Source organism: Agelaius phoeniceus, chromosome 31, assembly GCF_051311805.1.
Source record: "Agelaius phoeniceus isolate bAgePho1 chromosome 31, bAgePho1.hap1, whole genome shotgun sequence".
In the NCBI taxonomy this organism is placed as follows: domain Eukaryota; kingdom Metazoa; phylum Chordata; class Aves; order Passeriformes; family Icteridae; genus Agelaius; species Agelaius phoeniceus.
Window position 1 is genome coordinate 5,648,083 of NC_135295.1, and position 24,593 is coordinate 5,672,675.

Below are 24,593 nucleotides of genomic sequence, written 5' to 3' on the forward strand. Positions count from 1 at the left end.
CCACCCCACTGTCCCCAGCCCCATGCTGGCCCTGGCAGGCTGGTGTCCCCTGTCACCCACAGGTGCCCAGACCACCCAGCTCCTGGTGGAGCCCCCCTGGAGGCCGGCGGTGCTGTGGGACCGGGTGACCCTGACCTGCCAGGGCTCGGGGACCGCCGGTGCCACCACCTGGTACAAGGATGGGCAGCGCTGGGGACAGCAGGGACGTGACCGCCTCATTGTCACTGAAGGTGGCACCTACACATGTGACAGACCTGGCACCGGGCACAGCCCTACGGTGACAGTCTTACATGATGAGGGGGGTTTGGTTGTCCCCAGCCTGGCTCCTATGGGGACCCCAAGGGCTCTGGGTGGGCTCTGCTCCATGGGTCACCTCCTGTGTGACCAGAGCCCGTCCCCTGCTCTGGGGACATCCCAGAGCATCCCTGTGCAAGGAGACTTCTCTCTCACAATGGGCGGCTCCTGGTGCCTCCTGGTGCCATCATGACCCTCCTGATGGCCCTGGTGTGACAGGACCCCTCTGTCCCCCAGACTGGCTGGTGCTGCAGGTGCCAGCACGGGCGCTGCTGGAGGGGGACACGGTGACACTGCGCTGCCGGAGCTGGCAGAACAAACCACTCACGGATGTGTACTTCTGCCATGATGGGAAGAAACTGGAGGGGCTCCATGATGGGACTGAGCTCTCCCTGTCCTCCCTGCGGCTGCACCACAGTGGCCGCTACCTCTGCGGGGGCCGGGTGGTGTCACACTGGAGAGAGTCAGAGCAGGTGACAGTGACAGTGCACAGTGAGTGCAGGGATGGGGACAGGGAAGCCCGACATCCTCTGAGGGTTTCCTCACCACTGCCTGAATCCTTCATCCCTCCCTTTACTCCTCTCTGAGTCACCCCAAATTTCCCAAGTCCCTCTTGGTTTCCCCCATGACTGCCCAGTTCCCCCTGCAGATCCCTCATCCCTCTCTTTGTCCTCCCCAGCCCTCCCTGGATTCCCCACCCCTTCCAAGGTCCCTGCTCCACCCTCTGGTCTCTGTGCCTTCCCTGGGTCCTCCCATCTCTGAACCCCAAATCATTCCCTGAGGCTCCTCAGTCTCTCGTCTGGTTCCCCATCCCTGCCTGGGTCTCTCCCCCTTCCCACGGGGTCTCGCCATTGTCCCCAGGACCCAACGTGCCTCCCAGGGTCCCCTGCTGCTCACTGGGATCCTCTCTGCTCCCCTCCAATCCCCTTCTTTCCCCTCCCGTGTCCCACACCCCCCCTGGGTCCCCAATCCCTCCTGTGTCCCCCCATAGGGGTCCCGCTCTTGGGGGTGTCCCTGTCAGCACAGCCCCCCGGGGGACAGGTGGCACTTGGGGACAGCCTGGTGCTGAGCTGCACGGTGGCCGCGAGGACAGGTCCCCTGTCCTTCTCCTGGCACGAGCAGGGCTCATGGGCACCTCTGGGCTCCTGCCCCCTGCCTGGAGCTGTGCCACATTGGGGACAATGACAGCGGCCAGTACCGGTGCCAGGTCAGCAACGGGGACAGAGAGGCTGAGAGTGACCCCATGAATGTCACTGTCCTGGGTGAGCAGGACCCTTGGGCTGGCAGTGACCCCACCCACAGCACCCCCATCCCACCTTTCTTTGTGCCAGCCCTGTCTCTGTCCCCACAGTGCCAATGGCCAATGCCACCATCACCCCTGGTCCCCTGTCACACTAGGTGCGTGCAGGTGACCCTGTGACCCTGTGCTGATCTGTGCAGGTGGGCTCAGTCCCTGTCACCTTCACCTGGCTGCACAATGGGCAGGACGTGGCCCAGGGTCCCCTCCTGGAGCTCAGGGACTTCGATGTGGGACATTCGGGCACCTACCAGTGCATGGCCACCAACCAGCTGGGACAGGACGGGCACCGCGTGTTCCAGGCACTCAGCCCAGAGCTGGCCCTGGAGGTGACACCCTGGGTGTCAGGGCGGGTCACACGGGAACACCAGGGTTTTCAGGACCCCCGGGGTTCCAGGTGACCCCAGTGTGTCCCCTCTGTCCCCAGCAGTGGCTGTGAATGTCAGCAGGACCCTCCTGTTCCTGCTCCTGCTCCTGGCTGTCATCGGGGGCTGTCACTGGTGTCATCACCAGGGTGGGTGACAATGGGGGGGATGGGGGTCCTGGAGTGAGGGGAAGCCCCAGAGTGGGGGCAGAGATTGGCAGCACCCAGGGCCCCTGAGCTGGGGGACACTGAGCCTGCAGTGACCTCCGCTGGGGGTCCTGGAGGATGTGGGAGCAATTTGGAGGGTCTTGGTTGGGCTCCAGTGTCATCGCTGGGTGGGCTTTGTGTCATATTGGAGTGGCACTGGGAGCTCCTGAAGGATTTGGGGAGCTCCTGGATGTCTGTGCAGGGATGTTGGGGGATCTTTCTGGCGTCCTGGGGGAGGTTGGGGTTGCCTCTCTCTGCAAGGCTTGGGGTTCTCGGGGCTCAGAGGGTTGTGGACACCAGGGGGGTTGGGGGTTCTGCGGTGGTGCAGAAGTTCCAGAGGGTTCAGGGGTGCTCAGAGTGTCTGGGTAGAATCAGGGATCTGGTGGGAATCAGGGCTGCAGTGGGGATTTGGGGGACCCCTGGGTGGTTGGATCTGCAAGGTCCCAGGAAGGTTCAGGGGTCCCGGTGTCCCCTCGGTCACCCCCTCCCCTTTCCCTTGCAGAACCCAGGAAGCTCCAGGACAGGTGAGTCGGGGCTTGGGCTGGGACTCCCCTTTTCCCTTCCCCAGACTACTGAGACCCCCCCTTATCCCCACAGGACCCCCCACTGGAGGGGAGGGCTGTGCTCAACACCCACATCATGGGCACCGAGTGGGCAGTGGGAGAATTTGGGGGGGACAAGGACACGTCACCCACGGGTGTCACCCTCACCCAGGTCCCCACAACCGGAGTCACTCTCACAGCCCCCACGGGGGTCCCCCAGCCCTGCCCCGCCTCGGGATCCCCAGGTGACCAACGCAGAGCTGTCGGGACCCCACAAGGGACAGTGGGACCCCTGTGACGACGAGAGCGTGCTGTGACACTGGGGGCACTGGGGGCACTGGGGGTCCCTGCCCCAGGGAATTCCCTGTGTGTTCCCCCCCTGGATCCTGTGCTCCCATACTCAGGGGTTGCCCACAACCCCACAACCCATGTGGGGCTGCCCAGAGCTCCTCGTTCCAGTGCTCCCAGTGCTCCCAGGGGCTCCCCATTCCCTCCCGCAGTGCCAGGGGGCACAGGATCCTTGTCCCTCTTATTGTACCCAAAATGCAGCTTTGTGATTAAACTGGGAGAAATGGTTTTTGTTTGTTCAGCTCTGCCTGACGAGCTCGGGATTAAGGAGGGTTCCAGTCAGGTTGTTGAGCAGATCCTTGTGGGATTCGCAGGATTTTTGGGGCTCCCTCAGTCCATTAGGAACAGGAACAAAATGATCAATTGGGGCATTTCCAAACTGGTTCCCTCACCCCTGCCCCGCAGCGGGGAAGGAGCTGCTGCTCCCTGTTTGTCCCCTCTCGGGATGACACAGACCAAGGGCTCGGGCAGCTGTGGCGGTGCCGCCCCGTTACCTCGGGCACCGATCCGGCAGCTGCCGAGCCCCTCGGGCCCACCCCAGCTCAGCCCATCCCCGCCCGGTGCCCAAACCCCGCACCTGGCGCTCCCCGAGCGGCGTCTGAGCCCCGGAGCTGCTGCGGAGCCCCGGCCGGGGGCACTGGGAGGGTGGAGGGAACCGGGACCCCGGGGAGGAGCCCCCGGCACTGCGGCAGCGGAGTCCCGGCCTCGGGTCACTGTCGCCGGTCGCGGCTGCCATCGCACTGCGGGAGCCGGGACTGTCCCGGGCTGCGGGGACCGACGGTGTCGGTGTGTCCCGAGGGGGGATTTCGGGGTCTCACCCCGTCCTTTCCGGGACCCCCCGATCCCCCATCCCCCCGCGCCTCCGGGGCTGTTGGGGACGTTGGGGACAGCGCCGCTCGCGCCGGGGGCCGTTGGGGCCATCTCGCGACAGCCGCTGCCGCTGCCCATGGCCAGGCCTGGCGGCAATCGCGACATCCGCATCCGCCAACGGCGACACGCGACAGCCGCCCCTGCCCGGGATCCGCCTCCCTCCATGCCGGGGACACCCCGGGGTCCCGGGTCCCCCAAAACCCTCCTGGGGACACCTCGGGCCCCCCTGACCCCCCCGGTCCCTCCCGGGCTCGGCAGAGGCTCCGCAGAAGCTTCGGGGCTCGGAGCCCGCCCGGGGAGCGCCGGGTGCGGGGTCGGGCACCGAGGGGGCACCGGGAGGGGAACCGGGCAGGGCTGGGGAGGGGGGCTCTGGGCACCGGAAGGATTTTGGGAGGATCTGGGGAGATTTTAGGGTGATTTGGGGGATATGGAGGGCATTTTGAGGTGCTTTGGGATTATTTTGGGGGCCATTTGGGGGATTAGAAGGGGTTTTGGAGTGATTTTAAGGTATTTTGAGGGTGATTCAGAGGTGATTTTGGGGCAGATTTTGGAGAGTTTGGGGTGATTTGGGGGATTTAGAGGATATTTGGATATTTTGTGCAGAATTTGGAGGATGTTGGGGTGATTTGGAGGATTTTGGGGCAATTTGGGTTGTAGGGATTTTGAGGAGTTTGGGGGTGATTTTGGGTTGATTTTGGTGGATTTTCATGGGATTTTTATGGTATTTTGGGGGCGATTTTTACGGTATTTTGGGGGCGATTTTTACGGGATATTTTTGTGGGATTTTGGGAGAATTTGGAGGGGATTTTGGGGTCTCACCCCATCCTTTCCCACAGCCCGAGGGCTGCTCCAGCCCCATCGTGCTGCTCCATGATGTCACCAATGTCACCACCGCCCCCAGAGCGCTGTCCTCGCTCTGGGACAAACCCAAAAGTATCCGAGTCATCTCCAGGACCTGATCCAGGAGCTCATGTGAGGCTCCCAAAATCCAACATTTTCCCCCCAACATTTGCTATTTCCCCCCTCCCCCGCCAAAATCTAGGATTTTTTGCCCCAAAATTTGTGATTCTTTCACTGAAAATTCAGCATATTTTGCCCCAAAATTTAGGAATTTTTTGCCCAAAATTTAGGAATTTTTTGCCCAAAATTCAGGATTTTTTCATTGAAAAGTCAGGGGTTTTTTTCCTCCAAAATTCAGGATATTAAAAAAAAAACCCGGATTATTTGGCTGAAAATCTGGTGGTTTTTCCCCCCAAAATCTGGGATCTTTTTCCCCTGTCACTGATCTTGGCCCTTCAGAATTCCCAGGGATCGACCCCTGGCCTCGCTCATCATTGGCACCGATGAATTCCAGCGGATCCAGGAGGAGGCTCAGCCTCCGCGGCAGCTCGCGGATCAGCTGCGGATCCTCAAATCCCACCAGGACGCGGCTTTTGAGGGCATCTCCTGATTCCCTGAGCCCCAATTTCCCAATCCCAAATTTCCTGATCCCTCTTTTCCTGATCCCAAATTTCCCAATCCCACTTTTCCTGATCCTGATTTTCCCGATCCCGCTATTCCTGGTCCCAAATTTCCTGAGCCCGATTTTCCCTATCCCAAATTTCCCAATCTCCATCTTCCCAATCCCAAATTTTCTGATCCTGCTTTTCCCGACCCCACTTTCCCTGATCGCACTTTTCTGATCCCAACTTTCTCCCAGTCCCAATTTTCCCAATCCCACTTTCCCTGATCCTGATTTTCTGGATCCCGTTGTTCCTGATCCTGATTTTACTGATCCAGGGAATGCCCCAAGATGTCCTTGGGAATGTTGCCAAGAATGGCTCAGGGAATGTCCCCGGGAATGCCTTGGGATGTCCCAGGGATGTCCCCAAAATGTCTGCGGGCTGTCCCAGGGATATCCCTGGGAATGACCCCCAGGAAGATGCCGGGAATGCCCTGAGCTGTCCCTGCGATGTCCCCGGGCTGTATTAACATTGTTTGTGATTCTCTTTATGGTACAGGAATCATTGAGAGAATTCAGCACTCATTCCTGAAGGAAGTCTCTAACAAAGTTCTTTTTCTGTTATTACCCTCTCTGTACAACTTTTCACTTCCCAGGTCTCAGCAATACAACCTTCTGCACTTTGGATCACACACCCCTCTGCCTGGACCTGCACTGGAAGGTGATGTGAAGGCGGATGGCCTCGCCACGACAGTCACTATACCACAAAAGTTAGGGCAGGCCAAACTTTCTCATGATTTCTACCATCAAAATGCCCGAGCACTGGGAAAACAATTCCACCTGACTTTGCCACAAGCACGGGATGTAGGGAATCCTTGCTCACAGTGTCAGCAGACTCTTTCTTTGCCACAAATGTTAGGTACAAACTCACAAGGGTTGAAACCTAATGACATCTGGCAAACAGATGTAACACACTTTTCGAGCTTTGGGACTTTTAAATATGTCCATGTTCCTCCTGATACCTTTTCTGGATTCATAGTAGCAACAGTACACAAGGGTGAGAAATCCATGGGAATTTGATGGGAATTTCCCATGCCATGGGAATTTGATAGGAATTGGGGAGGGGAATTGAAGGATTCTAAATGCCTGGAATGCTTTCATTCCTTGGGAATATTGGAGGGGAACTGCAGGATTCAAAATTCCCAATGTCCAGAATGCCAGTATTCCATGGGAGTTCCATGGGGAATTTGGGAAGGGAGCTGACTCATTTGAAATTCCTGATGCCCAGAATGCAATTATTCCATAGTTTTGGTGGGAATTTGGGAGGAGAACTGGAGCATTCTAAATTCCCAACACTCAGAATACCCTTATTCCTTGGGAATTTGGGAGGGGAACTGAAGGATTCCAAATTCCCTATGCCCCAAATGCCATTATTTCATGGTAATTTGGGAAGGTAGCTGCAGGATTCAAAATTCCCAATGCCCAGAAGGCAATTATTCCATAGTTTGGGGGGAATTTTGGATGGGAACTGGAGGATTTGAAATTCCCAATGCCTGGAATGCAGTTATTTCATGGGAATTTGGGAAGGGAACTGGACGATTCTCAATTTCTGATGCTCAGAATGCAATTATTCCATGGGAATTTGGGAAGGGAACTGAAGGATTCAAATTTCCTGATGCCCAGAATGCCATTTTTCCATGGGAATTTGGGAGGGGAGCTGGAGGATTTGGGATTCCTGGTGCCCGGAATGCAGTCATTCCATTTTCCAGTTTTGGTGGGAATATGACATTGGAGCTGGAGGATTCAAACTTCCTGACACCCAGAATGCTGTTATTCCATGGGAATTTGGTGGGAATCTGGGAGAGGAGCTGGAGGATTTGAAATTCCCAACACTTTGAATGCCATTATTCTGTGAGCATTTGGGAGAGGAGCTGGAGCATTCAAAATTTCCAATGCCTGGAATGCCATTATTCCATAGTTTTGGGGGGAATTTTGGAGGCGAACTGGAGGATTTGATGCCTGGAATGCCATTATTCCATGGGAATTTGGAGGGAGAGCTGGAGGATTCAAATTCCTCATGGCCGGAAAGCCATTATTCCATGGGAATTGGGGAGAGCAGCTGGAGCATTCAAAATTCCCAATGCCTGGAATGCCGTTATTCCATGAGAAATTGGAAGGTAAATGGGGGGATTGAAAATTCCTGACGTCTGTGCCTCTCATGTGCCTTTGCAGCTGCCAAAAGTGCAGTTTTGATCTGTGCTAATCATGCTTGTGCCAAACATTGGCACCAGTGCTTGTGCATTTTGATGGAAAAAAGCATGACTCAGTTTTGCTTGTTCAAAATGTTTGGCAAAGTGTTTGAAAAAACCATTGTCAGTTTGTCGGCTCTCGCATTTCCTTCTGCCATGAATCCTGGAAGTGAGGAATGAACCCTGATATGAGAGACAAAATATTGGTTAGTTCTGAGTGTCAAAATTGTAGAAAGACATGAAAGCCAACAATATCATTTGTAACATCCTTTAAAACTGATGTTTCTATTCTTTTAAGAATACTAGCAACATAAGATAAATCTGTAATTAAATTCAAAAGTTCTGAAAAGAGCTGAAATGCTCTAAACTACTGCAGCCAGTTCAACAATCTGAGGAGAGCCCTCTATTGTTTGAACATCTGACTCCCATGTTTTGGTTGTTTGATTTTGCCATACTATTACTGATTTGTGTGTTTTCCCTGCTCCATCAGTGAGGAGAGTTATAGCACTTAAAGGCTCCTCACTTAGCATGGGTTTTTCTCTAAAACTTAATTTAGCTTGCAACAATTTGTGGCCTGGGTAATGAATAGAACAAACACCTGAATAATTTAGCGATGCAATTTGCAAGTCTGAATTTTGCAAAGCCCAATCAACCCTTTTCACAGGTAAAGAAATAAATACAAAATCTTGGCTTGCCATCGTTAGCAATCTCGTTCTGGCTCTAATTATGATTTCAGCTGTCATCTCCATGGTTGTAAAAATTGTTTTTGGAGACCTATAAGGAAGAAAAACCCACTGTATGATTAACAAAGGATCTTTCTCAGAAGTGTTCCATTGAAAAATGAGACCATAAAGTTGCATTTTTTCTCCTAACACTGCAAGAAATGCAGTGTCTATGGAATTCTACAAGATTCCCTTACTTTTATTTCTAGCTTTACAAGAAAAGAGTAAGATGTTGGAGTCAACCAAACTAAGGCATAGGGTCAGCTGGACTTCACACCAAACAAACCAAGCCTGATCTTCAAGGTCTGGGAAACATTCATCTAAATCAGGGCAAGCCTCAGATCTCCTCCCAAGAGCCTTTGGAGTAGTTATGCTCATTAGTCCAAGTTCCACTCCCCTATTGGTTGCATGTGTTCCATATATAGTATGGTTTCTAGAATGTTCCACCCCCAAGACTATATATTCTTACCTCTTCCTTGTTTCTGGCCCTTGGAGCTTCTCCCTATGTTGTGTTCTGTTCCTAAGCATAGTTCCCATTTTTATTTCTCATTAAAAGTAATTTCCCTGTTGGGCACTCCATTGTTCCCTCTCCTTCTCTCCTATTTTGCACCACGTTCACCCTGAAGTCAGGGGACCCAAAGGTTTGTCACAGCCACCCTCACTGCGACAGCCCGGAGCGCTGTCAGGCAGTGCCGGGATCCCGGCTGTGGTTCTGGTCCCCACAAGTGAGGAATGGCAGCCCCAGGCTCAGACCCAGGCAGAAAGCCAACCAAGGGAGAGCAGAGGGAGGGCACCCTTCCAGTCTCTCTTGGGCATGGCCGCAAAACAGCCCCTGCTGCTTCTTCACCTGTGTTTGGGCTGTGCAGGTGGCAGAGCCAGCCAGGTTGTGCTCTGTGTTCCAAAGCCTGTTGGGAGCGGGCATGAAAAGCGCTGTGTGCACAGCACAGAGTCCTGGAAGGTGCTGGCAAGAGCACCCTGCAGGAACAGGGCTCTGGTCCCTGGCCAGGAACAGCCTGGTTTTGGTGCTGTGAGCGCAGGCAGGAGCTGAGGCAGGTGAAGAGGCAGCGGGCAGCTTGTGTTTGTAGAGGACCTGGGGCTGCACGTCTGAACCTGCACCTGGAAACTCACTTGGGGGAATAGGAGCTAGAGCTGGAGTGCCTGTCCTGAAAGGACCTGAAGTCATTCAGCCTTGCCAGCTTTTCTTAAGGGTGTGTTGGTGTTCCCTAGGAAAGCTGCACATTTGGGGAAATGCCTTTGGAGGAAAGGGGCTTGCTTCTCAAGGAAAGAGCTTCCCAGGGAGCTCCCAGTGAGGCTAGTCTGTGTCACCCTCTGGCTCTCTTCTGTGCTCCTTTCAGTCCTTAAGGCCTGTTGAACTTGGCAGAGGGGCAGGGAAAAGGCAGTGAAGTGTAGGTTTGGCATCTGCCTGGACCTGTGGAAACCAACCCAAGCACCTGCAGCAGGGTGTGTTACCCCCTTTGGACAAAGGTATGAGCAGGAGCATCTCTGTCCAGCCATGAGCCCCAAAGCCCTCTGTGAGAGCTGTGAATTAAAAGGCCTTTACACACAGACTTTTCACATCTTTCCTGTCTGCTGTGTTTCAACTCTTGGCAATATGCATTTGCCTCCTGCTTGGTGGGAGCTGCTGTGACCCAGGGCAAGCACAGAGTGCGGATGTATGGGCCAGGGAGCGCGGAGAGTCTTGGCTGATCTTGGTGTGTCCCTGGCCTAGGAAAAGGCCTCCCAAGGTGTCCTGCTCATTGGCTCACCCTGTGCATCTTGGAGACAACAAGGTAGGGATTTCTGGCAGCTGGGCATCAGCCAGCCTTAAAATGGGGGTGTGTGGTGGAGTGAGCCCAGCTGAGACAGGCTGAGAGAAGTCCAGTGCTCCTTGCTCCTCTCTGCTGAGCCGGGAGAGTTTGTCTGCTTTCGGCATGGCCCTGGCTGTGTGTCAGGGCTGCTGCGTGGACACGAGACAGCCGGTCCTGTCCCGCTGGGTGCCAGCGGTGCCTGGCAGCAGCCCTGCATCCACATCAGGATGCTGGCCAAGAGAGGCCCTGGAAGCTGAGGCAGCTGATTTGAAGCTTTTGCGGATACGCACAGGGGATGGCCAGCAGCGTTCCCTCAGGATACAGCAGTGCTGAGGGGTCTCCCCAGAGCTGCCTGATGCCCCCCAGTTCTTGTGGCAGCAGTGTCTTTTCTGTGGGATGTTCTAGCTCCCCCAAGAGTGAAGAAGGAGCTGGAGAAAGAGCTTGCCAGGCTGCTCTGGATCCTTTCCCAGCAGGCCTGCCAGAGTGGAGAAGTGCGAGCTGAGCGCAGATGTGCCCATGGAAGAGCCGTGCACAGGAAGGCTGGCTGGGAAGGATGACCCAGGAACCATAGGCCTGGCAGGCTGGCTTTGCTCCAAGCCAGGGAAGGCCTTGGAGCAGATCCTCCTGAGTGCCATCCCACGGCAGGTGCAGGGAAGCAGGGGCCCTGCTGGAGGCTGGGAAAGCTCTGCGGAGGGACGGGCAGAGCTGGGGGTCCTGGCGGGGTGTTGAGGGCTTCTCTGGGGGTGTTTGGGGGGTGGGTTTTGGGGAAGGAGTTTTCTGGAAGGTGAGAGGTCTGGGCTTGAATTTGAGTCCCTTTGAAGGCAGCATCTGTGCTTTGGCACAGCTTTGGTTCTGGAGGGCAGAAAAAATCTCTGTGACTGTTTCTTTTCCTGGTCCTGTTTCTCCTGCAGGGAACAAGAGGGGAGAGCTGTACTTTCTTAGCCACTTAGATATCTGTACTGGGGGAGGATTAGCCCTTTTGCCATCTACTCATTTGTTTGGGTTACTCTTGTAACGCTGAGTGGTCTTTCATTTCTTGAGAGCTTTTATTCCTTTAAGAGAATGAGGAGATGATAATCCCTTCTTGGAAAAGCACTTGCCAATCAAAGAATGGCCTTCTTTTTGGCTCTGTGTAGTGTTATGTTTGGTCAAGTGACTTGCAGTGGATGATGTTAAGGCAAAGGAGTTGCTGCTTTGAGAAGGGAAGAAATTTCCAAAGCATTCCCATTCTCATGGCTATTCACTGGAGAAGTTTGCAACTTTTGCAAGTCCTTGAGTTGAGCAATGGGAAGTAAAGCTTTCCTGAAGTGAGGATTCTTAAATGGCCCGAGCCCACAGAGCAGGGCAGCATTTGCTGATGTTTGGAGCAGTTGCAAGAGATCCTGTGGGGCTGCCTGAGACACCTGGGTGAAGGGATTGCTTCCAGCCTGGGCCACTTGGCCGGGCTGGGGGCGGCCCCAGGGCAGGCGGCAGTGTGTGCAAGGGCCCTGGCTGGCACGCTGCAGCAGGGACAGCGTTGCATGGAATGGAAGCCAGTGACCAAGGGCCCTTTGTGACACGTGGGAAATAGAAGCTTGCCCGGGTGCTCGGAACAGGCGACGGGACAGAAGGGGACAGAGCGGTGCCGTGAGGAGCCCCCGCACAGCTCGCTCGTTCCCGTCTCAGCCGGAGCTTTTCCGCAGCGTCATTCCCGCAGCTGAGCTCGAGGCCAGCCTGCGGGACTCTGTGACTCGGAGCTTTTCCGAGGCGTCTGCCATCCCTGCGGCCAGCGCCATCAAGTCCAGACGGTGGGATTTGGTCACCTGAATGGCTTAGGAGGAGTCTCCTGTCATTGTGGCAGGAGCCCTCAAGAGCAGAGTGCAGGACTTGCTGTCCTGCAGCCTTCCTGAGGCTTGTCTGTCACAGGTGCCTTGAAGGCACAAGTGCAGTTGTTGACTTGGCGATATCCTGAGGCATCTCTCTTGAAGGCACCCTCAAGAACAGACTCTGGCATGGCAGCCAGATTGCCCAGCTTGTTGAAAGTGTTCAGGGGGGAAAAAAAGAGAAGCCCTGGAGCCGCCCCAGCACAAGAGCCTAAAGACCCGGAGCAGATCCAGACGCTGCAGGATGGTGAGTATCAGAGCTGGGCCACAGGGCTGATGGCTACAGCCAGCTTGGCCCCATGCCATCCCATCCCATGCCCTGGGGACATGCCCATGCCCATGGACAGGATGGACGAGGGACAGAGCAGACAGCCCACAATGGCCGCGCTCCATCGCCTGGGTCATGCCGGGCTCTCCCTGCCTGGGGAGCGCAGGGCTGGGCTGTGTTCTCCGGCCTCTCCCGCAGCCCCTCAGCTCTGGCTGTGCTCGCTCTTTGCCAGGTGCAGCCCTGGAGAAGACACAAGAGCAGGAAGCCGGCCGTGGCCGCTTGCGCAAAACCCTGAAGGTACCTGCAGTTACCCCCAGCTGGGCTGCTGTCCCTGCTGTCCCTGCTGTCCCAGCCTGCTGTCCCTGCTCAGCCCAGCAGCAGGCTTGGAGCATGCCACGGAGCATGCCTGGCTTCCCTGCCCTTTATTCTCCTGCAGATGTTTGGGAAATTGCTGCGCATTCGACGACGTAGAAAGGTGGGCCCCACAGCAGCTGAGGGCACAGCCCAGCCTGCCTCGGGGCTGACCGAGCTCCAGGCAGAGCCTGATGTCAGCCCAGATTGGGCTGAGCGCTCAGAAGACTCTGAGGCTGCAATGAACGAGGACAGGGCAAAGGCAGACAAGGCAGCAAGTGAGGATGTGGCCGTGACAAACAGCAACACCGCCGAGACTGAGGATATCTCAAATACTGGCAGCAGGCCCACTCTCACTGGGATTCATGCTCCCACTAAGGTTCTTTTGGAGGACAGTGCTGCTCCTTCTCAGGAGCAGGTAAGCAGCCTGGGGCTGGGCCTGGAGGCCTGCCAGGATGGTGTGTCCCCTCAAGCCATGGTCCCTGGGCCCCCTCAGCCTTTGAGGCCAGCAGAGTGTGGCGGGAAGGGAAGCACTTCTTGGGGGAAGCTGGGCAAGTTGCTCCCTTGGACAGCACTCCAAATCTCCCCCATGCCTCCTCCAGGTGCCGGCCATGGTAAGAAACATCCACCAGACTCTACTGTCCCATGGCACTGTGGATGTCAGGCTGCACAGCCACATTGTGAGGCGGACTGAAGAGCACCCTGCCAACGTGGTGCTGACCCTCCTGCGCTGTGCCCCAACATGTGACAGGTACGGGGCCCACGTGCCTGGAGAGCTCAGGGCTCAGCAGCCTTTAGGGCCCATGGCCCTGCGCAGCCTGTGCTATGGGGTCTGCTGGACAGGCAGAGAGGTCCAGGAGCCTCGGGCCCCTCTGTTTCCCGAGCCTGCTGCCCATGCTCCCCCCTGCCCCCCAGGGCACCGGGGCTCTTTCACCTGCACTCGCACAGCTGCACAGGGCACGGTACTGTGACTGAGATGCCCCTGACACAGAGATCTGATCCCAGAGAGCTGCTGCGAGGATATGGAGAAGCATTGGCTCGTCAGGAGTAACAATGGAGAAAGTGCTGCCAACACTGCTCCCTGTAATGGAGGATTGGCCACTGCACAGCGCATGCGCCTCTGATGGTGATGACAGGGATGTTTTTGCCCTGGCTGTGAGTTTCTGGGCCCATGCTCGCCGCCAGGTGGCCTCTGCAGTAGCTCTCAGTGCTCTCAGTGCCGGAGTCACTGGGCTGAAAGCTGGGCTAGGGGCAGGCTCAGGGGGCACCAGGCCCGCTGCTCCTCCTGCATCTGCCCTTGGGCCCTGCCCCATGGACACCTTGGCACTGAGCGCTGTCTCTGGCTGCTTCTTTTGCAGGCAGCTCTGGTGACTGTGCAGGTGCCCGGGTGGCTCAAGGCCATGATCCCTTATTCTGAGCAACTGTTTCTGGCACTGCTCTTCCATATTGTCATCACTACACAGCAGCCGCCAGCAGAGGAAGTTGATAGCTTCTGGGGAGCGTGCCAGGAGGAGCAGTGCCTTCCCATCACGCTTAACAGGTGCCAGTCCTCCTGTCCTTGCCATGCCCTTGTGGCCAGCGCCAGCGCTCCTAGTGTGACCTGGGCTTTGCTCTGCACACAGGTTTGCAGTGCAGGCCATGAAGGTTCTGCTCTGCCGACTGCGGTGTGAGCACGTGGTGATGTCTATGGAGCGCAAGTGTGCCTGGGAGACGCTGCTGTGTGCTGACAGCCAGCACTATGCCATGGCTCTGCTGGCCAGGTGAGACCCCCTTGTCCCCGCTGTCCCCGGCATTTGTGCCCTGTGCTCCAGGCAGTCCCTGTGGGCATGGGCCACAGAGGCTCGTCACTGAGGGACGGCCAAGGAGCCTGGAAAAGGCTGGGAGAGGAGAGTGCCCAGAAGGGGCCACCTCCCAGAGCAGCCACATCCCCTGCAGGGATGCTGGGGAAAGACCAGGCCTCTGTGAGTCAGTTCTGGGAGAGGTTTGTCCCCCACCTAGGCTCTCGGTGCCTTTTTTCCCCCTGCCAGGGAGATGCGTTATGACTTGAGCCCACTGTGTTCCCATGTGGCATATGGCCTTCTCCTGCTGCTCAGCAGTGAAAAGCCAAGCTGGGATCTGCCCTTGCTGGCATTCCTTGTGGAGGTGAGCCTGGTGGCCAGCAGTGCCTGGCTGAGCTGCCTCGCAGCTCTCTGGCCTCTCAGAGCCACAGCTGCCTGGGCCAGTGCCCACGCCCTGTGCTGCTGCCTGGGCCCGGCCCTGTGGGGTTCTGGGCTCCTGCTGGATGGTTCCGCTGTCACTGCCCCGTGCCTTTCAGGTCCTCGAGTGCCTGCACTTGAGGAAATGTGCTGGCACTCTTGTGAAGATGATGTCAAGTTGCCTGCAGATGGAGAGCAGGGAGCAGCGGCGCCTGGCGCTCAGAGGCCTGGTGGTGCTCAGCAGGGAGCCCTGGATGGTGAGAAGGGGGCTGCGGCTGAAGCTGCACTGTGGAAAGCAGCCCCTTGGGCGTGCAGGGCTTCAGGAGCTGAGGCAGCTGCTCCCAGCTCTCCTGCCTCAGCTGCCCCAGTGCTTTGGCTCAGGCCTTTGGCCTGTGGGCCCTGCAGCAGCAGCAGCAGGGTGGGCTTGCAGTGCCAGGGCGGTGTTGGCGGTGCAGCCGTCCATGGCTTTGCAGCGCAGCCTTGTGTTCCACCCAGGCCAGGAGAATGTGCAGCCTTTCTGAGAGCCTTCTGGAGCTGCTGGCTGAGGCCGATGGAAAGGTGGTAAGCATGTCCATGCATGTGTTGACAAATGTGCTCCAGGCAGACATGCTGGTATCCAGCTCCACTGCCCCCAAGCTGGCTGAGGCACTGCTGCTGCTCTTTGACCACGTAAGGCTCTGTGTCCCCAGCTGCGGGCACTGGCTGCTGCCCAGAAACTTTGGCCAGGTGAGCGTGGAGTATTTGGTGTAAAGGCCTGATCCTCTTGCATTCCTCCAGGACAACAGCCACATGCAAGTGCTCTCCCTTGAGCTCTTCTTCAGGGTGATGGAGTCAGTAGTGGACAAGGGAAAAAAGCCCCTTGTGAAGATTTTGAGCCAAAGCCTCCTTCCACTCTTCTTCCAGTGCCATGATGAGAAGCAGTGTGTGGCAAAGGTGAGGTTTTGTGTGATGCTGGTGGATCCTGGGGAGGGGGCTGGGCTGCCTCCTGCCCTGGCACCTCCAGGAGTGCAGCCTGGTGCAGGCCTTGGCACAGGGATGTGGGTCCTGTGCCTTGGCCCGTGGGGCCATCTGTGGGTGTCTGGTGCCCTGCAGGCCTCTCGGGAAACGCTGCTTGGTGTGGCCAAGTTCCTGAAGAGGAGGAAGCTGAAGCAGCTGGTGAAGAAGGGGCAGCTGTCAAAGTTCAGCGAGGTGCTGGTAAGGAGGGCCATGAAGGCCCAGGCTGAGGCTGGAGAAGGCCCCTGAGGGCGGTGCTCAGGGTGCGGGACTGGCAGCTGTGCCCGTGGCCGCTGCTGCAGGCAGAGGCCGCGCGGGCTCTTCTCCAGGCTCCCGTGGGCCCGAGGCGAGTGCCCATGGAGCTCCGGCCCGGCGGGGCTGCGGGGCGGCACGGCGGCTCCCCGGGCAGCAGCCGTCCCTCTGCCCCCTCCCCTCGGGAGCCCTTGGCCAGCAGCTGCTGTGGCCACGCCTCAGGGCGGTGCGGGCAGGGGAGGCCGGGGCTGGGCGCAGGCAGCGCCCGGCCCAGGGGCTGAGCCCGCGCCAACGCTTCCCTGCTGCCGCTCTCTGCAGCTGGCAGAGGACAGGAGCCGAGCGGCCGAGCACCTGCGCAGGGCCCTGCGCTACCTGCAGAGCCCACAGGAGCCCCTGCGAGAGGCGGCCGTCAGGATCATCGGTGAGTCCCGAGCCTGGGCTCCCTCCCTGGGCCGCCACAGCTCGGCCCCGGCTCCACCTGCTGCCCCAGCAGCGTCGGCCGGGCCCGGCGCCGTGGAGCCCCGGCCGGGCTGGGCGCTGCTGCCGCCCTCTGGCAGCTGCGCCCTGGGGCGGCAGCGTGCGGCAAGGGCGCGGGCTGAGCCCTGCCGGGCCAGCAGCCCGTGTGGCCGCGGCGCCGGCAGCGGCGCTGGCAGGGAGCTGCGCCGCTGGGGCCGTGACAGGCTCTGTTTTGGCAGGGATGGCCGGGATGGTCATGAGGGGCCGCAAGGAAGAGCTCCAGCTCCTCAATGAGGGTGAGTGCGGGCAGCGGGCTGACAGCGGGGGCTGCCGCTGGGGGAACTGCAAATCCTGCCCTGGCTGCGGCAGGCTTCGCTCCCTGTGTGGACAAGCACAGAGAGATCTCAGGGAGACGCGCAGGGGAGATTGGTGGCCAGCACCTTCTAACCCATCCCATTGTCTCCTGCTGCCTCCTGTCCATGGCCAGAGTTAGGAGCTATGGCCCTGGCAGGAAGGCCTCCTTGGCTACCTGCAGATCCAGGCTCTGACTGTGGCTCTGCTCATCTCTCTTGCAGCCCTTCAAGGCCTGAGAAGAGATGACAGCCCTTCCCAAAGGAACATAGCGCTTCAGCAGAGAATCATGGAGAGATCTGCAGAACTCCGTTTATCTGGTGCCTCAGAAGAACCATTGCTGCTAAAAGGCCTAAAGACACCATGGAAGAGGAGATCACCTGGAGAGACCAGAAGAGACCAGGAAAGACCAGCTGGAGCTTCAGGCACAGCTGATGATTGGCACAGCTGATGATTGGCACAGTTGAGCCTGTGGGAAGTTGCCATAGCTCCTGCCTTCTCCCTGCCTGTTGACAACTGCGTGCCTCCCCAGCCCTCAGACCCTGCCCGTCCCCTTTCTTCCCTCACCACTCCTCCCTTTGCTTGGCCTTCCGTGAATAAACAGTTTGGCTTCTTCACTTTGCCTGCATGCCTGTGGAGGTGAAGCAAATCCGCGGCCCTGGGACACACAGGCCCCTGCTGCCATTCTCTGCCACGCCATGTTTTGTGCACAGAGCCAGAGGAACAAGGGCAGGCCAGGCTGGAAAGGTCCCTGTGCTGAAGGTGCAGTTGCAGAGCACTGTGCAGATCCAGATCTTGCTGAGCACACTGGAGGCCAGCAGTGGGACAAAGAGCCGGTGTGTCAGGACCAAAGTGGTGTCTAAGGCCCTGCCATATTTGGTCCGCTGTTGTGCGTGTCAACAAGATAATGAAGAACAGACAATGAAGGAAACCTTATGGTTTAACTGGTGGGAATTTGACCCTTGAGGGAAACAATGGACTGGTCAATGGATGGGAAGCTGTGCCACAATGGAGCTGTGCTTGGCATGGAGGGAGTATCACAAGTCATTGCAGCCTCATCTCATGCACTGGCCACACGTTACAAACGTGGGGCTAAGTATTTTTAACATCTGCAGGGAGGGGTTCTGTCTACCCGTACAATGCAATATCTTCTGATTGCCTTTCCCTAATTTCCCATGTTTCCCCCCTCCCTCATGATTAATAAAAACATACGAAGTGGAAACGTTATAAAATTGCAAAGGGTCTTAAACTGATGTATGGTAAAACCGACAAATGGTAAAAGACAATGCAACATATCTGCAACAAGTGCGCCTCAAAGCAATTGCTGGTGGCCAACAAATAAAATGTTACCGTCTTCCAAACAGTTTTTAACAAACAATACTAATTTGTTCAATATTCAAAGCCCAAAACACAAGGTCAGGAGTATCATATTAAGAGGGCCTATTAAAGTTGAAACAAGGGTACTCAGCCATGGGGACCGATTGAACCATGACTCGAACCATCCTTGTTGAGCTTCCCTTTCTCTCTTTCTCTGGGCTAGCCTTTCTCTTAGTTCAGCCATCTAGTCTCGTATGACCCCGGTATGGTCTGCATAAAAACAACATTTTTCCTTCAAGGCAGCACACAGGCCTCCTTGTTGCATGAGCAAGAGGTCCAATCCTCGTCTGTTCTGCAGGACAACTGAAAGCAAGGAGAGGGATTTCTCTAGAAAGAAGATGGATTTCTCAATTCTCTGTCTGTCCTCATCGATGGTCATCTGCAGTTCAGAAAGTCCATGGTGTTGAGATACAAGGGCCGAGACACCTGTGGCTGCACTGGTAGCTTCTAGACCGAGGAGCATTGCAATGGTTATGCCCGTTATTACTTCCCTTCTGTGGAGCCAGTTAGGTTTTTCTAAAAGGTGATACATTTCTTCTTCTTGGTGGTACAGGACTCTAGGAACAATTAGAACTTGGACACAAAAATCAATAGTTATTGAATTTATCAAGGAGTACGCAGGGGCTTACTCCAGATTGCTGGCAGACCCATATTCCTGATGTAGACGGGATCGCCCACTTATAGATCCCTCCATTAGGCTCAATAAATTCGGTGCAGTTGTTGCCCATCTGCCTTGCTAAAATTGCTTTGCCAAAGCACTTGCCTTGGCCTGTGACCTGACTCAGGGTAATTCCCCTCCAGGGGGTGTGCCACCTCCACTGGTGTGGATTCTCTGCCATTGAATAGGTAAAGGGGACATTAAAGGCAACACCCTCATAAAAAGGGGGCTTTGCATCATAGCATAACCAGCATGATTTAGTGAGGTTCGGGTTAGATTGGTTCAGTGATAAAAAGGTAGCATTTAATATACCAAAAAATGAGTCGTAAGGAGCTGGTGTATCTAAAAGACCAGATGGGGAGGAGATAAAATTTACTACCTGTGCATTAAGGGTAAAATTGGCGCTAGTTGTGATCCCCCTCTTGGGCCCACTTGCTGTAAGAATTAGATTGGGTCCGATTGATCGGGATACTGACGGTAGGAGCCTGATAATTCGTATGTTCACCCAAATGTCGTGAAAGGTGCGGACAAACACCGACCACACCTTAAGCGTGGTCCAGTTCTCATTGCTCGGCTGCAAAATTGTCATTGTGTAGCTTGTACAATTGTGTTTTCTCCCGTCTTGGGGCGTGTATATTTGCTTGTCACTTCCAAATTTTGGTTCGAGACAGCCATGGGGAGCATACCTGACTTGCAGGAACTTATCAGGTTGCTGTGGTTGCCATCTATTGCTTGTCACGATAGTTTCACAACCGCAATATCTGCAATATCCGTTCCCTGGATAGTTACAGAAACTTTTGCCTGGGTTGGAAGCAGGTCACCAATAGGTCTTGTATAGTGATAAATCTCCAAAGCTGGGGAATCCTAGTTGTGGGGGGAAAATGTCCCTTTTTAATAAAGCCTCTTATTTGGCCTTATCATAATGCAGAGCACTAGGGCTCAGGAGCTCAGTCCCTGGGTAGGGACCGGGTGCCCGAAGCTAGCTCGCTCATGCCAAGGCCGCGGGGCTACCATCTAGCAAGCATGGTGATTATCAGCTCTATAGTGATTGCAAGCTCTCAGGATTTCAGCTCTGCTTGCTAGGTAGTGGTGCCCTGGGTTGGAGGCTGCAGCAGACGGAGAGAGAGGAGAAGGAGAAGGCGCAGGCTGTTCCACGGAGATGGCTTTATTTGGGGAGGTCCGTGAAGGGTCTCTGCTCTTCTTCTTTCTCCCCTAATGGGGTACAGTATGCTTCTTTTATAGGGTTGGAAAGGATCCAAGCTTGACCAATGGGTAAGGGGTTAACATGACATTTCCTTATAGGGTTACAGAGGTAGGTTAAAGGGTGGAGGACAGAAAACCAGGAATTTTCTTTTGCTGTTTCAGCATTCCTATTGTTCATATCCTCCATGGTGCTTTTCCTAAATCTATGGGGTTTACTACATCCCTTAGCTTAAACTCAAAGGATGGGCTATCCGGTGTGATGATTTCTTTAATAATGTTATCGCTTGAGAGGTGACGTAAAACCCACCTGAATGGCTGGTGAGGGTAATGCCCTGCATTGGCCTGCCCTCTGCCAACTAACCCTAAAAGCAAGATCACACAGAGATACCGTTGCCGCTTGGATCTCACTGGTGTGGGATTCCTGGGAGCTGTCGGGGTGCTTGATGATTTTTCCTCAGGTACTGGGGTATACCGGTTGCGGGGGCGTCCAAGGGTCCAGTCCTGCAAATAAAACTTCACAATTCTCATTAGTTCTACTCTTAAGGTCTGGTTTGATAGACTTAAGTGGGCACCATTTAACTCTACTGGCTTTTTCAACAGCTGCCTACCCTCGCCCCATAAGCACCAGTCTCCAACCTTGTTCCCATTCCCCTAGTTCATTTTTAATTATAACCTGTGGGCCTTCCTCTAATGCTCGGGTGGCCCAGTGCCTCTGGGCGGGGCTGTTTGTCTCGTCCCCCCTAGGGAATTGATTTAATGCTAGCAGAGCAGTTGCCAGTATGCGCGCTTGGTCTCTTGGGGGAACGGAATTAGTAAAACCCTCTGGTTTTGCCAATACCTCTAACTTGGCTTTCAGAGTTTGATTTGCTCACTCAACAATGGCCTGCCCAGTGCTATTGTATGGGATGCCATGTACTAAAGTGATACCCCATTTTGAAACGAATGCTTGGATCGATTTTGAAACGAAATTCGGGCCATTGTCTGTCTTGATCTGCTTTGGAACACCAAGCCACGCCATGGCCGTTAACCAATGTTGGATGGTTGCTTTGGAATCAGTTTTTTGATGTTGTGTGGTCATGATCACTCCGCTATATGTATCCTGTATCCACAGTCACTGCAAGCCACGCTTGGGGTCTAAGCAGCTGACTTAATGTAAAGTCTGTTTGCCATATTTCTGTAGCTTTGAGGCCTCTGGGGCTGATGCCGCTAGACCACAGTGGTGATTTTTGGCAGTGGGGACATGTGGCGACAACGTGCTTTGCATCAGCGGCCGAAAACCCACATTTTTTCGCGAATGCTTTAGCTCCGATATGAAGGGACTCATGTAGTTGATGGGCATCTCTCAGCATCCACAGTCCTCTTGCGGCAGCATCTGCCTTGTCGTTGCCAATTTGAAAGAATCCCTTAACCGTATTATGGCTGTTAATGTGGATGATAGATATGGTGCCTTTTCGTGAAAAAAGTGCCTCTTTGAGCATCATTGCCACCGCAGACACTGACATGCTGGGTCCAGACATGGCTAGGCAAAGCTTAGCCACAAATATCGAGTTGGTTACGATGCTGAGGTGCTCTTCTGGAAACAGTCCACATGCTAGTACTATGGCGGCTGCTTCGAGTTGCTGGACTGAAAGCGTAGGATCGGTCGTTTTGATGCATTGCCACTGTTCTCCTGACTGCCATACTGCTGCTGCGGTGGAGGTTAGCGAAGATGCGTCCGTGAAAACCGTGGATCCTGCTCGCGGCCGGTCAGTTATTTTTGGCGGGAGATCAATGTTGACAATCACAAGCAGCTGAGTTCAAGGGGATTTTGCTGCATAGCGAATCTCTCCTCCAAATCCAGCAAGGGCTATGGCTAGATGCTCTAATATTGTCGCTGACTGTGTGGAAAGCTGTGTGCAGAAGGGCAGATATATCTTGGCAGGTTCAATGCCCAAATGCCTTAGGGCAAGTTTCCTGCCTTTCATGTTAAGGCTGCTAAGGAACGCAACTCCTGGGGAAAAAGCACAAGATGGTTTTCCCAAGACCACCCATTGTATCGGTTGGGCTTTATTGGGGGGCCCTTGGGTTAGGGCTCCTACTCCCCCTTTCTTTGTAAAGTGGACATACAGGTCAATCGGTGCACCTGAGTCCCATCTGGTGAGCGTACTCACTGACATTTGATGTTCGATAAAATTGAGCGAAATTATCACTTCTGGTGTCAGAGTTTTTCATTCCCATGGGTTTTTCCCTCTCAGGAGGTCGTTTAGGGGGTCCATGACCTTGGGAGGGATCAGGATGATATTACAGAGCCATTGTAGGGATCCTACCAGCTGCTGCGTGTCATGGAGTGTCTTGATGTCTCGGCAAATTTTTATCTGGGGAGGGGTTATATAGGAGTTCGAGATTCCCACTCCTAAAAAAGTTACGCACAGTCCCTTTTTTATTTTTGCACTTGTGATTTTGAACCCATTTAATTTTCAAGGTCTCCGAGACTGTCGACACTAGCCGGTCTACTTGGCTCGTTGATGGTGCGGCGATCGGGATGTCTCCATGTATTGAATAATGGTCGCAGTCAGATCGTTCTGCCGAGCTGGTGCTAGTTCTTGGTACACCGTGATTTGGCAAATGGTAGGGGAGTTGACCATTCCCTGAGGCAATACTCTCCACTGGAAGCACAGGTTGGGCCGCTGGCTGTGCGGGAAGGTGACGGAAAAGGCAAACCGCTCTTTGTCTTCCTCGTGCAGGGAAATGGAAAAGAAGCAGTCTTTAATGTCAAGAACTGCACAGGGCTGTCCTCTTGGTATCATCGAATTCATCAGCAGCAAAGTTTGTACAGGACCCATTGGTTGAATTCTTTTGTTCACCTCTTGCAAGTCGTGCAGGAGGCTGAAGCGCTCACCGGAACATTTGGGTATTACAAAGATTGGAGTGTTCCACAGGCTTGTGGAGCGTTCTACGTGGTTCCGCTGTAGCTCACAGCTAATTAGCTCAAGAAGGGCAGTCATTCGAGGCTTTGACAAGGGCCACTGCTCCACCCATACTGGGTCCGCTGATTTCCATGTTAGTTTGATGGGTAGTGGCGGGTATGCGGCAGTGGCCCTTAGAATAAATTTGTCATCCTGACATCCAACAGGGTTAGGGCATCCCTCCCCAGCAAGGCTGGGCATTCTGACATAGCATATGGGGAAAGGGTGATAGTTCTCCCCAGTCCTCTTTCGGTGCAGAGCGTTATCGCTACCAGTTGGGTGCTTTTTCGGGCCCAAGACAGCCCTCCAACCCCACCCACCATGGGGGCTTCTTCCAGTTTCCACTGTGAAGACCAGTGTATGTTTGGGATGACGGTAACTTCTAAACCCGTATCAACCCAAAAGGGGAGGCAGATAGCAGAGTCATCAGAATTGTTATGGAGACAGCAAACTGCCCACACTATCAGCCGGTGTCTGCCCACCTTCACGGTGAAGGCCACCCAGAGGTCCCGCTCCCACGCTTTCATGGCCAGGGCCACCCAGGGACCTCACCCCCAGGGAGCCGTTCTTGGTATTCCTGGGGTGTAGATGGGTTTGGCTGAGCTGTTGGTTGAGTTGAGAAATTGGTCATTGGAGGGGGCCATGGGTGCGGGAGCTCTGCGCCCCATTGAGAATTGGCATAACTGGGCCGCTTCATGTCCCAGGTGGGAGGGAGCTGTGTGCGGCCCGGGTGCCCCCCCTCCTCCTGTTTCCCTGATATTTAGATCTGCACTCTTTGGCAAAATGCCCCTTTTTGCCACATGCCCAGCATGGCCCCCATGGTCTCGTCTGGCATGGGGGAACAGCTGTTGGTGGATACCCTGACTGGGGGCAGTTCATTGCAACGTGACTTGCCTGGCCACACTTAAAGCATGCTATCACACTAGTTATTGCAGTGCGGACAGCTGCCTGGATTGGGGCTAGATGTTTTTCTTTTGCGACATGCCTAATCATGTCCACGATGTTAGACCTGGGTGGTAATGACCATAAAATGTCCTTAGTGGCTGAATTGCATTGTTGGCGCAAACACTCCGCTAACACAGGGCCCTTCGCTTCCAAGGGTAGGGCTGAGGAATCAAGTGCTACCTGGAGGTGGTCCACAAATTGTGTAAAACTTTGACTCTCACTTTTCTTACAGTAGACCATGGCGATGGTCTAGCAATGACCTTAGAAGCAGGTCATTGCTTCATATCCTAGAGAGGATAGCCTCTCTAGTGGCACGGGTAGTTGTCATAACCTCATGGGCCCGAAGGCCCGAAGGCCTGTGCCTGCGGGGTGACCATGGTTGGGTCTGTACCTGTAGAGAGCTTTTTGGATAATTGGTTAGCTGAGAAAGGACATTTCGATGTGATACCGATGGATAAGGATAGGGGAAACAAGCTGGGAACTGAGCAACCAGTGTCCAATCACTGACAAAGGTCACAGTGACCTTCTCTGAAACGGGAAGACGGGGGAGAAAATCGCTTGCCAGAAAATGTAGATATCGCAGGTAGAGAAGTTA

General features: G+C 55.0%; 1 protein-coding gene across 1 annotated transcript in view; it reads left to right on the forward strand.

Moving 5' to 3' along the window:
* LOC143696215 (Fc receptor-like protein 2) overlaps positions 1-24,593 on the forward strand; it is a 48,181-nt gene that overhangs the window by 3,708 nt on the left and 19,880 nt on the right. The window contains exons 4-5 of the mRNA XM_077191924.1: positions 63-302; positions 532-784. Of these exons, the coding sequence (XP_077048039.1) occupies positions 63-302; positions 532-784 (493 nt within the window). The remainder of the gene's footprint in view (positions 1-62; positions 303-531; positions 785-24,593) is intronic.